The following is a 14,957-nucleotide window of genomic DNA, read 5'->3' on the forward strand; positions in this document are numbered from 1 at the left end:
AGCCCCGTTCCCAGCTCTTGGAGCCCCGTTCCCGGCTCTTGGAGCCCCATTCCCAGCTCTTGGAGCCCCGTTCCCGGCTCTTGGAGCCCCGTTCCCGGCTCCTGGAGCCCCGTTCCCGGCTCTTGGAGCCCCGTTCCCGGCTCCTGGAGCCCCGTTCCCAGCTCTTGGAGCCCCGTTCGCGGAGAGCACAGCCCCGTTCCCAGCTCCTGGAGCCCCGTTCCCGGCTCCTGGAGCCCCGTTCCCGGCTCTTGGAGCCGCTCTCCGCAGGGTCCCCGCCCGGCGCCCCTCGCCCCTCGCCCCGGAGCGCTCCGGGCCCCGCACGGGCGGGGTCGGGGGGTCCCGGCGGCGGCAGCGGGCGCGGAGCGGGGGCGGCCCTTCCCCCGGGGGCAGCCCGGGACCGCCCTGCCTCCCGCGGGGGGCGGAGCGGCCGCCGCCGGGGCCGGGAGCTCCGGGGCCGGTGCGACGGTGCCGGGGCCGCCGCCGCCGCCCATGGAGCCCAACGGGACGGCGGCGGCGGGGGACAACGGGACGGCGGCGGCGGCGGCGGGCGGCGGGGGTGCCCCCGGGGGCGGCCCCCTGCTCATCCCCTCGGCCTTCGGCACGGTGCTGTCGGTGATGTACGTGGCCGGGGTGGCCGGCAATGTCTACACGCTGGTGGTGATGTGCCACTCGGCGCGCTGCGCCGCCCCCATGTACAGCTCCATCGTCAGCCTGGCCCTGGCCGACCTGCTCTACCTCTCCACCATCCCCTTCATCGTCTGCACGTACCTGGCTCAGGACTGGTACTTCGGGGACCTGGGCTGCCGCATCCTGCTCAGCCTGGACCTGCTCACCATGCACGCCAGCATCTTCACCCTCACCCTCATGTGCACCGAGCGCTACCTGGCCGTCACCCGGCCCCTGGACACCTTGAAGCGGTCGCGGGGCTACCGCAAGGTCACGGCGGGGGCCGTGTGGTCGGTGTCGCTGCTGCTCACGCTGCCCATGATGCTGATGGTCACGCTGACCGAGGGGGGCAAGGCGGAGGGCAAGGTGAAGAGGATGTGTGCGCCCACCTGGAGCGTGGATGCCTACAGGACCTACCTGACCGTGCTCTTCAGCACCAGCATCATGGCCCCGGGCATCATCATCGGCTTCCTCTACACGCGCCTGGCCAGGACCTACCTGGAGTCCCAGAGGAACCCCCCGCACAAGGAGAAGAGCAAGAGATCACCCCGGCAGAAGGTCCTCATCATGATCTTCAGCATCGTACTGGTCTTCTGGGCCTGCTTCCTGCCCTTTTGGATCTGGCAGCTGGTGCGCCTCTACAGCAGCTCCCTGCAGCTCACCACCCAAACCCAAAAGTGCATTAACTACCTGGTGACCTGCCTGACCTACAGCAACAGCTGCATCAACCCCTTCCTCTACACCCTGCTCACCAAAAACTACCGGGAGTACCTGCGCAACCGGCACCGCAACTTCTACAGGTTCACGTCGTCCTTCCGCAAGAGGGGCTCCAACCTGCAGTGCTCCTGGGGCCGCTCCATGTCCTCCAGCAACCAGTACGACTACAGCTCGGAGGCGCTGGGCATGGCCACGCTGAAGGACAAGTGAGGAAGAGGAGGCGCTGCCCGCACGCAGGACCGGCAGAGCGTCCGGCCAAGGTAGGGCTTTGGGACCCCCGAGTCCTGCCGGGGTCTAAAAACTCATTTCTGGGGCTCTCCCCAACGAGGGGCGAGAAGCCGTGTGAGTCCCAAAGCTGCGAGATGAGTTTGGATTTCCATCCGGCTGAGGGCTGTTGGGGGGGTCCTGCCGGGAGCCAGCGGCAGTTTGGAACAAATCCGGCGGGGTTCGGGGTGCAGAAGATGAGGTGGATGCTCTGTTCGGTCCTGCCACAAACTCTTTCCGTGCTTGGCTGAGTTTCGGCTCCGGCTCCCCACAGCGTTTCTGCCGTGTGGTTTCTCAGTGCTGTCTTGGGGCTACAGCTGGGTCAGAGCTGCAGAAATCCGAAATTGGCCCTCTATCACCTAAGTGAGCTGCCAGCCTTGGGTTTGCCCTGTGTGTTACCGCTGGCTGTTTCTGGAGTGTGTGAAGAGAATTTTAAGCCCCTTTTCCTGTTTTCTGTTACGTTACGGTGCACTACTGTTCTATCAAGCTTAAAGTCTCTACTTTAAAATCCATTGCAGCAGCACTTTGAACTCCAAGCATTCAAAAACCACCAGGTAAGCTGACAGAAACCGCAGGATTACCTTAAAAAAACCCAAAAAACTCTTGTAATTTTTAAAGGTTTCTACCTAAGGTGGTTTGAATTTGCCACTGATTTTTTTTTTTCCTTGAAAAAGTTTGTCCTTTTCTTAAAAGTCAACAGAGCTTGACAAACCTGAAAATTTACCTTGGAAGAAATAAAAAATTATTTATAACCCTATCACTCAATGACCTGAGGCTCTAAGAAAAATGACTGAATCCTATATCATGAAAATCATTATAAAAGAGACAAATTTTTTCATGACATTCGATCAAAACCATTTTGCCTCAATGTATTCTGCTCATTTTCTCCCTGCTTGGCATCTCACGGTAAACCTTCACCACATATCCTGGAGATGCCTGTAAGCACTTAAACAATTGTAAAGCGTCAGTTTATAAATAAAAGCTTGTTGAAAACGGACCCTGCTCAGGTTTCCCCTCGCCTGGTCTCTTCACCCAGCTCAGGGGGGTGTATTTATCAGGGCAGATGCTGCAGTTTCCAGCTGTGGGGATGAAGTTGGGTTCAATGTTCTTCTTCTATTCACCTGTGAGGGTGGGGAGGTGTTGGCATGGGGTGCCCAGAGAAGCTGCGGCTGCCCCTGGATCCCTGGATATGTTCCAGACCAGGTCGGACACCGGGGCTTGGAGCAACCTGGGACAGTGGGAGGTGTCCCTGCCCATGGCAGGGGGTGGAACTGGTTAATCTTCAAGGCTCCTTCCAACCCAAACCGTTCTGTGACCCTGTTACATTTGTCACTGTTCAGGGTTTTCATCCCAGCGCTGCTCCTCTCTCCCCCAGGCTCTGACAACGCCAAGCTTACTCCAAGCAGAGACCCTGTGAGTTGGATGGTGCCCATGACACCTTGGGAAGGCTGACCTGAAACAAAGACTGGGCAGAGCTGGAGAATAAAGTAGATATTTATTGAAAGACCCTTAGGATATGCCTTGGGCAGGACAAGAGTCTGGCCAGGGCTGCACCCGAACTGGACCCAGAATGGTGACAAAATGGACAAACGGTCACAGGGTCTCACACTTTGATAAGTTTTGGTCCATTTGCACATAAAAAATTGTCCAATTACAGCTTCAGGTTGTGAGGTCCCATCCTTCTTGTCTTCTCTCTTCAGTCCACCATTGTGCTTTTGGGCCTGGAGACTTGTCCCAGTTGTCCTTGGTGTGCAGCAGGAGAAGGATTTGTTTTGTGTCCCTGCTGTGTGCAGAGCTGAGTGACACTGACTGTGAGCTCAGAGCTGCACCCCTGGGCAGCGCAGAATCTGAAAAACTTGAAAGCTGAAACTTAGGGCATCGCCCACACAGCAGGTCCCTGGGCCCAGGAGGGGCTGTTCCACCCCCAGAAGGGCTCAGCAGCCACAAGCTGCTGCTGTGTGTGCTCAGTGACAGCTCTTCACTGGTGCAGACCTGCACAAACACCACTCCCAGGGCTCAGAGCTCCATTCAAAAGCTGCATTTCAGAAACAACATCCCTCCTTCTGGCCCGTCAGACCAGTTACGCTGCCAAAAGGCAGTAGGTTTGGTCCACTTCGAAAATATCCTGCTGGAGCAGAAGTTTTAGCTGAGTTCCCATTGTCTGTAACTGGGCAAGCCTTGACTCCTCTTGGGGTGCTCATGGTTTGGGAATGAGGCCACTGTCCTGGTGGGTTTTCCTTTAACAACAAAACCAAATTAATCTGGTAGCTCACCTGGGAAGGGGATTGCTGCTGGCCCTGCCTGGGGCTGACACAACCTTCAGGTTACCTGTGAGGGGTGGCTTTACCTGCTGCTCTCCCAGAGGATTTTGGGGAGCTTTGGGGTTGGGATCTCAGCATTCCTAAGCACATCTCCCTGTGTGCAGGCTCTGCACGGCTGCTGTAAGGCAGCTCAGGTTATTTCCTACACGAGGGAGAGTTGTTACCTGTCCTGAGCGCTGAAGAGCTGGGATCCCCAAAGCCATGAGATTAAAAACATCTTGTGTCCCCAGACGCAGAGGTTGTGTGAAAACTGAGATAAGCAGAATCTGGATGATGGGACTTTGCAAATTCTCTGGTTGGTGTCACTTCAGGTAAATCTGAGGCATCTCAGGTCAGGACTCAGTAACAACAGGGAGATCAGTGGGGCTGTAACTAAAATACAACATGTGGAGAGTTCCTTGAAAACTATTTCACTTTGGCTATTTTGCATTCCAGGAAATCAAGTTCTGTGTACCCTGGGGTCACTTGTCATACCTAAATCATTGTAATCCTGTGGTTCTTAATGCTTTGGGTGTTTCTTTATTAAAAATGAAATGTTGCTGCAGGCCCAGTGACACAGTTCTTCATTTTTAGGGAATTTTAGGAAAGGCAGGAGCCTTTTCTGTGTTGGGCCAGAGGCTGTCCTTATAAAACTCCACACATGCTTTACAAGAAAGAAAATAATTTAATCACTCGAGATTTTTTTCAATGCCCCTTAGGATTTAGGGGCTTATAACAAAAAAAACCCCACCAACCCAGACTGGGAAAGAAAAGCAGTTTCACCCTGAGTGCTCTCTCCTTCCTTCATGGAGGGATCTCCTTCTCAGAAGGGAAAATTGCTGCACCAATGGCAATTTTTCCACTTTGACTTGACAAGATAAAGACCACTCCTTTGTGGGGCAAATGAGAATGACTGTTTCCATCAGACACAGGGGAATCCATCCGAACCTCATGGAATTTTTTGCAGCCTTTACCTTCAGTCACGTATTTTTAAATCATCTTTCTCCTCACTTCCAAAACCCAAATCTGCAATAAAAGCTCAAGGGCCCCAGGTTACAATTCCCTCGTGAGTGCAAGCAAATCATGAGCGTTTTAACTCCTGTTTCAGCAGTCAGGTTTGGTGCTCGGTGTGTGACTGAACATCAGGAAAGCCACCAAAAGAGAGGGGACTTGATGAGGGTTTTGCACCTTGAGCTGCAAGATGGGATTAACTGTGGGGAATGGGAGGGATGACGGAGTTCATAATCTATTAGAGTCTATTAATAATCTATTCATAATCAGGAGGATGGTTACAGAAGAAAGCACATAAAGCTCATTTCACAGCCCTCAAGCCCTGGGCACAGAAAATGCAGAAAAATCCTCAGAGCAGCCCCAGAAAGTCAGGGAGCTTTGCCAGAAGTTTGGCTGGTTTGAGGGCACTCGGCTTTTCTGTCGCATTTCGGAGTCCCTCTGGTGGCAGCAGCAAGTTCCCATCCCGAGGTCTCAGGGAGAAAATTTGCTGGTTTTATTTCTAGGCTTTAAAACACAGAGGTTGCCCCAAATCACAGCACAGTGAAACCGCATAAAAGCATTTTAGCCCTCTAAAGTGGAGCATTACTTTGGCATCTGGAGGGGAAGAGAGAGAGAAGAGAGAAGAGAAGAGAAGAGAAGAGAAGAGAAGAGAAGAGAAGAGAAGAGAAGAGAAGAGAAGAGAAGAGAAGAGAAGAGAAGAGAAGAGAAGAGAAGAGAAGAGAAGAGAAGAGAAGAGAAGAGAAGAGAAGAGAAGAGAAGAGAAGAGAAGAGAAGAGGAGAAGAACCTACTTCCAAGAGTTCCCTTTCCTCTCCCGTGTTTCTTCCTGTGCCAAACCCAGACTAAGTTCATTCCTGTCATTTTGCACAGCATCCTCCCAGCCAGCACCCACACAATCACCCAGAGCTGGTGACTAACTCCAGTTTAGCCCAGCTGGGTTTATTTCTGCCTGATAATATTGGGGTTCGCTGTTAGTTTTTAGGGTTTTTTCCTGGGGACCAGAGAGAGGCCGAGTTAATCACTGTGGTTTATGAGAAATAAATTCCTTTGTCTTCAAAACAGTAGCCACAGCTTCGCAGGGTGTAAGCACCTTGTAAAGTTATTGTTATTACCCTTATACGAGTTTTTTGCCCTTCTTTGGGAATGTGTCGGGAGCACAGCAGGGAGAAAGGATGCGTCAGTTGGTGGCAAAGCGCTGGGAGGGGTTGGATGGCTCAGGCTGAGCTTTGTGAAGGCAGATGGAGGAACTCCTCCCCGCCAAACCTCTGGGATGCAACAAGCTTCTGTCAGATACCCAGTTTTATTTCAGCAAAAAAACCCATTTTATTTAAATAAAATAAAATAGTAATATAAAGTTATTAATAATTAATGAAAACATTTTGATATATTAATATTATACTAAATATAGATATATTAAAATCTTAAATAGTACATATATCAAATTTTTTTTATCATAAATATTTCTGCTCAGGAACGCAGCTTTCTGCCCACACTGAGTTTCTGGCGTGGCATATTTCACCTTTGGGGGAGATGAATTCCAGTTTAACAAATGTGAACGCTCAAAACTGAGCTTTGTGCTCTGTGGTCACAACTGGAGCCATCTTGTCCCCAGAGAAAATGCTCCCAATGGAATTTGCCAGAGCAAAACTGCTGCATCATTTTACTTTGGTCACCCACCCAAGAAAGGGAGAATGAAAAGAGGAAAGAGAGAAATGAATCCTGTAGAAGTCTTCTGGCATTTGGGGCTCTGCTTTTCTGATTCTCCCCATTTGTAACACAAATTTTAATTTAAATGAAACATTTCGGTGAGCACTAGAAATGCCTCTACAGTGAGAGATGGGGTGAAGAGTTAACGAGCATTCCTTAAAGCATTTATTAAAAAAGGCTGAGCCTCAATACTGCAGAAGATCCCGCCCAGACCCCTCCATTGGGATCTGTGGAAGGGAAGCAATAAATAAGTTTGTGCACCATCAAGCCACCAGCAGTATCAGCCAGGCTTGGCAGAGGGAACCGCTCTCAAACCAAAGCCATGCTAATGCTGAAGAAGTAAAACCTGCCAAGTTCGTTCCAGCTTGTTTTGGCCAATCTCTCTCCGAGATGCCGTTAGTCTTTCCTTGTGCATTCCAGAATGCAGCTCCTGAATTCTTAACTAGAACCAAACATGACTCCATCCAAACAAAGCAAGGGAGATTCCTGGAGCTAAATGTGCTGTGTCCATAAGCACAGACAGTTCATCTGTGTGCTCCTGCAAGCCAGGGACGTCCATCAAACTCACAGCCTTCTACCTCTGTTATTCTTTTAAATATCAGCCTGACATTTGAGAAGCACAAGGCTGCCTCTTGCAAGAAGCCTCTGAGGGCAAGGCACTACAGAGCGCTTGTTCTTGGGTATCCTGAGCCTATCTTTCAAAAATCTGCAAGGATGGAGCAGGTAAATTGTCTCTAGGGTAGCAATGCTGAAAGGGGAGAGACAGCAGCACCCCTGGCGTGTGCAGAGAGGGCACCTAAACCCCTGGGAGATGCAGGTCCCAGCAGACAAGCTGGGCATGGCAGGAGGCAGCAGCAGCTCCTGTGCCAGGCTCGCACAGCCTCCTCCCTTTGGGGAGCACGGGCTGGCAGCCAGCCCCCAGCATTGCACTGCTCAGAATCCCAAAGGAAAAAAAATCTGAAAAGCCCTGAAACCCTCACGGACCACGGGCAGATTTATCTCCTCTGCACTTCCAAAGTGACAAACGTTCAAAGCCTCCAAGAGGTCACGGCTCCTCTGATCCTGTGGGAAGGAAGGAAGAGTCTGTTCTGAGCCTCATCCTTCCCAACGCACTTCAGAACAAAGTAAATTTATTTTTTCTGCAAGGGAGGAGGCATTAGAACAACCCACATCTTGTATCTGTGGCAACACACCAGTCTTCTGCAAAGGCATCCTTGAACTTCTTCTAATCATGCTTTAGTTCAAATGCTGCAAAAAATAGGAAAGTCATTTTTAAACAGGTTTTTTTTTTTCAGGGGCAAACTCCGTGAGGTAAATGCTGCAGAACAGAAGAGTCATCAAAGCTGGTTGATTTTAAAACCTGACAACCTTGACAGCCTCCTTGCAGCAGTGCAGAGCCACGTCAGTTCTGCTGTTACCCGTGGTTACAAAATTGGTGAATGAAATGAAATGGAATCCAAACCTGTCCACAGTTGTAACTCTCACACTGGCAGGACACATGACCTGAATGAGAGCTCCTGCAGTCCTCCACTGGGTCCTAACTGAAGGTTTTGTCAAAGTGCTCTAAATTAACAAAGCTCACCCATTCCGAGTCTGGGCTGCTGAGAAGATGAAGCTCTTGGTGGGCTCTAGGTGACTTCAAATCTTTTTTTACAAGAGGACAAGGCATAAGGCAGATCTCCAAGAGATCGTGTGATTTCAAGTAGAGAAGTGTTGTGGGATAATCTCTCGTTGCCCCAGAGGAAAAAGAATCAAGGTAAAGTAGGAGCTAGAATTAGCTTTTTCAGCCAGTGAGTTCTAAATTAATAAGGCAGAGGCAGCTGCTGTAGCAGAACAATTAAACAGCCCCTCAATAAAGCAGCTGCTGCCTTCCACCAGGCGAGTGACTTCCCACTGGGCATCTCCCAGGTTTGTGTGGGTGGAGGCCACGGAGGCAGCCCCTGTCCCTCGAGGTTTTCTGCTGGATTTTGGAGGTCCTGTGCTGGGAAGAGGACGACAGCAATGCCGTCAGGATCTTTTCTTTCCTGCTAAGTGTCCCTGCCGAAGTATCTTCCCACGGCACGCCAGGGCACTGCTTTCCCACCGGCCCCCTTTCTTTACCCACAAAAAAATCAGCAGCTCCGGAGTCCTGGCAGCAGAGGATGGCTGGAGAAGTGCTGCAGACTGATCCCAGCCCTCAGTACGAGGTGAAATGTCTCTGAACAGCCATTGCAGCCTCTGCTCGCAAAGGGATCCCACCCTCTGCTGCAGGCCCTGGGACAGCAGCTCCTTTTCCCTCTCCCCATCCTGTGCATCCACGTGATTTCAGTCCCTATCGTTTGGGATGTCAGACCTTGCCATCCAGCACCCAGCGTCACCCAGATTTAGCATTTACTCCTTCCCAGCACCTCTTCAGCAGCGGGAGGTGAGACCTCATCCCATCAGCTGCCGAGTCCCACGAGGAGCCCGAATCTCCTCTCCCAATCCCCCCGCGGGGACTCCGCTTCTACCACCACCTCCTCGGAGTGCCCAGATGTGTCCTCCCCATCCCAGCTGCTCACTGCCTTTTGGACTGAGAGCCAGAGCAAACCCTCCAGCCCTCACCAAACCCCAAACCTCCTGCTGGGGTGGTCCCACCACCCACCTCCTGCGGGGCCGGGGGACACGAGGGTCTCCTTGTCTGGAGGGGGTGCAGCCGGAATTCTCGTAAGCACCAGTTTTACTGTCTCCTCCCAACATAAACTGGACAAATTGATGGAGCCCTGGCCCTGAGGATAAACTTTACCAGGATAAACTTACCCCAGTGTTTAGAGTAGCTGTCTCCAGAGAGGAGCCAGGGCACCCTGGGAGCTCCCCTGGGACACAGGGGGGGTCTGCAGGCTGGTGGCACCTCCCTGGCAGGAACCTTCCCCTGCTCTCAGAGGTGCACAGGCACAGTCCGCAGGGAGCAGGAAGACGAGAAAACCCTCAAGGATCGTCATAATAATCCCAAAGGCATTTTGCAGAAGTATAAAGGATTTGTGGCACCTGAGGCTCTCGCACAAATTCCTGCCAAGGACTGGCCCCAGCCCAGAGGGACTCCCAGCTCCAACACAGCAATGCTGCAAAATGTTCAGTTCTGTGGAGTTTTCATATTTTCTGATTAGTTTCAGCTTCTTAGCTGTTTTGGAGTGGTAAATCCTCCTGTGGATTCTTGGCTATTATCTTCCAAAAAGAACTTCAGTATTTACAGTCAGGCTGGTACTTATGAAGGAGACTGAGATTAGATAAGCTCATTAAGCCAAGCGTTCTTTCCACACCCGTGTTCTTCCCAACAAAATAATAATTTTCCCGTTTCAGGGCTGTTGATTTAGAGACAGATTTGACTTGTCACACTGATGCAAACCTGAACCCCTGGCATGCTCCGTGACTAAAGCTGGCTCAGATTGCACAAGGCTGTCCTCCCCTTCCAGGGCTGTGGACACAACTGGAAAATCCGTGTCTCCTAAGTGACACAGTCTGGTGCAGCTGGACTGCTCGGAACGCATTCAGCAAGCAGGTGTTGCCGTTAGAGAGCTAAAACCTGATGAATTTAACAATCTGGAATATCATTTGCCTCCTCTGCAGAAGCCCTCAGCAGCTCCTAGGAGGAAGCTGTGGGTGTCTAGAGCAGGCAGTGGCTGAACCTTCTCCCAGCTCCGCATCCATCCACAGCCAGAAGGAAATAAATCCAGGGGTCACTAACCCTGCTCAGGGGACAGGCACACAATGATATCTGCTTTTCAAACTCATTGATCCACTGACTCAGGTTTACTCATTATAGACTTTAAGGCACAAAGATTTCTGGTTTTTTGTTCTGTCCTACGGTCTAACAAGAGGTCGCTGCTGTTCCTAATGACCCTGTCACGTTTATAAATTTAACACAGAAACCCTTTTCAGTGCGCCACAGTTACAGAATGATTACGCCTCCCGCTCCAGGGGAGCTGGGCCATCAAACACCTTCACTTCTGCCTCGCCCAGATCCTGCAAATCACAAACCTGTCCTGACCAGAGGACAGAATCATTAATTTAGACCCGAACATCTCAGAAATATCTCCCTGTACAACTCAACTATGGAAAGGTTTTTGATTAATGCCCTTTTGTGCATGCTTTGTGGCCGAAGTATTTCATTTAAAGAGAATGATTAGGAAGAGGACAAGTTTTAGCAGTCTGCTCCAAAGCCTTTCGTGAAAAATTAACGGAAGGGACAAAACGTGTTTAACTTGCATTGAATGTGATAATTTCTGCAGCACGCCGGATTTCACTGACTCACGGCCGTCCGGAGGTGCTAAAGGCATTTAGAAAACAAAGTCAAGAGGTCTCACGCTGCAGATGTCGAGAGGAAAAAGCTCAGAGGCAGCAGCTGAGAGGGGAAGGCTTCAAGGCACTGCTAAATGTGACCTGAGTGAGTCCCCATCACCTGTGCTGGCAGCTCCAGGTGGGAACAGCCTTCCTGAGAAATCCACAGGAATTCGTCTTGTGCTGGTGCTGAGGCAGAGAAAGGAGATTTTTCCTGCTCATGGTCTGAAGGGATCAAGATCTCCATCAAAACGTGCACCTGGAAAGGGAAAATGGGCAGGGAGAGGGCTGGGTTTCCCTTACCTGTGCAAGCTTTTAAAAGCAGAGTACAGCCTCGGTGGGGAGTGCTGAGGAGCAGGTGCACATTCCCTACAGCCCACCCAAAGGATTAATAAATCAATTATTTTATCTTTTTTCTCTGTTTTTTCTTACGGTTCCAAAACCCACAAATATTTCAAACCCCCTTTTTTCCCCCTAAGGGGAAACTTTCCATGTATTAATTTCTTCTTGGATTATTTATTTCCAGGTCTAAATTCTGTCCAGTTCCAGAAAAGGTGCAACAGACACAAGCTGTATGTGGAGGACACCATCACTTAAAAAAAGAAAAAAAAGCCCATTTGATACACAAGATAAATGCAGAAAAACCCCACAATTCATCATTTTTTAAATAGGTGGATGCAGCATCACTTAACTTATTTCAGCATATTCAGTGATCATTATTAATTCAGAGGACGGACAGGGTAAGAAGCTGAAGCAAGTGGTTATCAAGAGGTCCTATTGAAAATTCTATAAAAGCTTTGAACAGGAAGAGCTTTGCTGCCTGAAAGCTCTCAGTTTCCAGTTGTCTGATCTTCTAGTCAAACAATAAAGCAGAGTGAGGAGGAGGAGGAGAAAAATGTCAGTTCAAACTGGCACGGACACGTCAGTGTGGGAGAAATCTCCTGTAGCTGCTCTCTGCCTAACACCACCTGAAATTTAACTTCCCCCTCCGCTTGGCTGACTCCTGTAGTATTGCTTCTTCCCTGCTAGTCAAAGTTTATTTTGATCATATTCATCCCCGTGGAAAGGAATGACTCTCAAATGAATTCCTATTTTCCTTTAAAATAAAGAAACCGAGAAAACACGCATTTACGGCCCGGAGCGAAGTAGAAATAATCCAAGCACAAGATCACTTCTTTCTTTTGTGTAGAGAAGTGCAGGGACTAAAAGGGCCCAGAGTTTGTCTTATTTCACAGCAGCCTTTCAGGTTTCGAATCACCTGGTAAAACGTGGCCTTCTTCTTACGAGGTGATTCCGTGAACCACAATTAAAGCCCCACCATGCAGAACCCAGTGACGTAACAGAAATAAAAACGATTCCCTGCTGGAGGGAATGGAAGAAACCACCACCCAGGGCCGAGACAAGCGGGATGACTCCGTTAGGACCTGCCTTTGTTTATTGCCACAAGTGAAGATGCTGAGGAGGTCACCCCCAAGGTAGGAATCCACCCAGAGCCCTTCCCCTGGCAGGGAAAAGCTCTCTCAAAGGAAAACAGCAAGATTTTTAATTTTTTTTTTCCTGTGGAGTCAGCAGTTAAGTGTCCAGGCATCTATATAAACAGCTTAAAATAATTGCATAAACTGAGGAACGAGAAAAGAGACAACTCCTCAAGGTGTCTGAACAGAAAAATCGTGGCTCAGGAACATAATTGGTGGTTTTTTGGGGGAGGGTGGAGGGACTGCTGTGGTTTGTTAAGAAAAGAACAGGGAGGGTATCCATGTCTAAAAGGAGCTTTTTTTGAACACTGGAGGACAATTCCAAGAAATTCCCAGAAACGTGGGACATGAACGCTCCACAAATCTCAGCTTCTCCCTATAAATAAAATATTTCCTTCAAACAGGGGCAGGTTTCAGTGCAGTTCATTATGAACAATCTCAACCTGAGCTGGCAGCTCGTGGATTCACCCGGTCTGGGTTCCTTGGACAGCCTCAGGATTAGCCAGCAGTAAACCAAGATGTTTTTATTTAGATGCATCTAAATGCTACACAAATAAAGGAGATGGCACTTCCAGGCTGTTTTATTGATTCCAGAGTAAGAACTACTCAAGCAAGGCATTTCTTGCTGTGATCTCAAGGTCTGACTCACTCTCTTTGGGATCTGTTTCAAAATTCCCTACTCCTTGTCCAGGAGGTATCAGGAAAGACAAGAACGTTCAACAGCAGGCAAAACTGATCCATACCTCGTCATTATTTCAGCTTTACAGGCAAACAGGCAAGATGGAAATATTCTGAAATAATTGGTGTAAACATGGACAATGCCCCTGCTAGAAGAAAAACGAGTATTTGGGGGGGGAAAAAAAATGAATGCTGAGGAATGAAAAAAAATCTCAAAAATTGAGTTAGAAATCCTTCATAAAGGTTAATACCCCACGTGGGCTAAAGGGATCAGAGGAAAAAGCCAACTCCTCTGCAGTGCTAGCAAGCCAGTCAATGGATAGATAATGCACTGGAAGAGGTGAAATGAGTGATTTGAGGGCAGATGGACACGCTCAAAGAGGTGTACTTGGGAAACTGGACACTTCTTTGTTTCCTTTGAAAAATCCACAATGAAAAACTTTAGTCCAAAGCCACCAAGGCCCACAGAAGATAAAAAGCGGCCACACGGAGACTTTGGGGATAAATTAACAATCAGGAAGAGAGAGCTGGAAGGCTTCGGCCAATGATGTAAAATGAGCTCTCAGCGTCCTCAGAGTGTTCCCAAGACCCAAAGCAAGGCAGAGCTCCAGCTCTTCAGGGTGTTGCACAGGGAGCAGAGGATTCCCACCCCTGCAGGACGCTGCCTTGGCTGGATTTTCCCAGGTTGAGACGATCCACGTGAGCCGGAGCCACCTGTGGTTCAGAAAGGAAGTAACTCTGCTGCTGCTCCTGGAATGTTTGCTTGGATTTCCACAAGAGAGACTCAAAAAAGGGAAGACAGGAGTGGGGACTTTTTTTTTTTCACTTTTTTTTAGCTTAGAGAAGGTAGATTGGTTGGATTTATTCCTCCCCACTCAAAGACATTTGACCTCCAGCAGCATTTCCTGGTTTTACCCCTAGAATTCAGACAAGACAAAAACATTGCACAGAGCTCCCCACGAGCAGGTCAGAGAGAACCAAATCCCTGCAAACCCTGTGTAAGGATATCTGGATGGAGAAGGAACACCAGGAACTCTGACATCAAAAACAATATCTTTATTTACTGGGGAAAGGAAAGTGTGAAGGGGCAATTCAATACCAAGAAATGCAATTGAAGAAACAAAACCAGATTTCCTTGGCAGCACAGTCATCATCGATGCCCTTTCAGCTACATTTATTTTAATGTGCACTTTATTAGGTGCTACAGCCTCCTAAAGCACCCAGCTGCTGACCTTAAAAATAAGTAAGACGTGAAGCTGAATTTCTGCTATAAATCCAAATTAAAATCTTTTTGTAAATCGGGTATCCTTGTAAACATTTCCGGACTTGAAATGGATTGAGATGGAGCACAGAATATTTCAGGTGGATGATACACATTCATAGAGTAATAAATGACTCATAATTCAACATAAATGTGCCCTCCCAAACCTTCAGCTGACTTACAGGGAATTAAAAGCCATAATGGTTCCACAACTGCTCACACAATGAAGATGTTGTACATGAGAAATGCCAAGAAATCCACCTAGAGTTCCTAGAATCACAGGGGATAAAAAAATTAAAATTTAATGCATGCTGCAGGACTGAAAGGTAGGTGTACTCTAGGAATCTAATCTGACCACAAAACCTGTCAAGCTTTCAAAAGCTCCTGGTATTCCACAAGGCATTTGAATGGAAATGTGGTTTTAAAAGTAGTACAACTTCACAGAAGTCCTCAGGAGGCTCCACTCAGCCTCGTTGCAGGGAGTCAAATCTGGCTTGCTCTCCTGCTGCATTTTCTATTTCACTCAGGGATTTTCACACCAGCAGCCTTTCCCTTTCCTCACAAGAAATCTCCTCTCAAAACAC

The 14,957-nt window shown here is 49.2% G+C and overlaps 1 protein-coding gene across 1 annotated transcript; it reads left to right on the top strand.

Moving 5' to 3' along the window:
- The first annotated feature begins 489 nt into the window (after positions 1 to 489).
- Positions 490 to 2,637, top strand: LOC136299101 (urotensin-2 receptor-like). The gene has a single exon (XM_066200429.1). It carries the CDS (start codon positions 490 to 492, stop codon positions 1,591 to 1,593), a length of 1,104 nt encoding a protein of 367 aa, XP_066056526.1. The 3' UTR covers positions 1,594 to 2,637.
- Positions 2,638 to 14,957: the final 12,320 nt, after the last annotated feature.

The sequence above is a fragment of the Chamaea fasciata genome, unplaced genomic scaffold (assembly GCF_029207755.1).
Source record: "Chamaea fasciata isolate MVZ Bird 193981 ecotype frontalis unplaced genomic scaffold, bChaFas1.0.hap1 SCAF_19, whole genome shotgun sequence".
Taxonomy (NCBI): domain Eukaryota; kingdom Metazoa; phylum Chordata; class Aves; order Passeriformes; family Sylviidae; genus Chamaea; species Chamaea fasciata.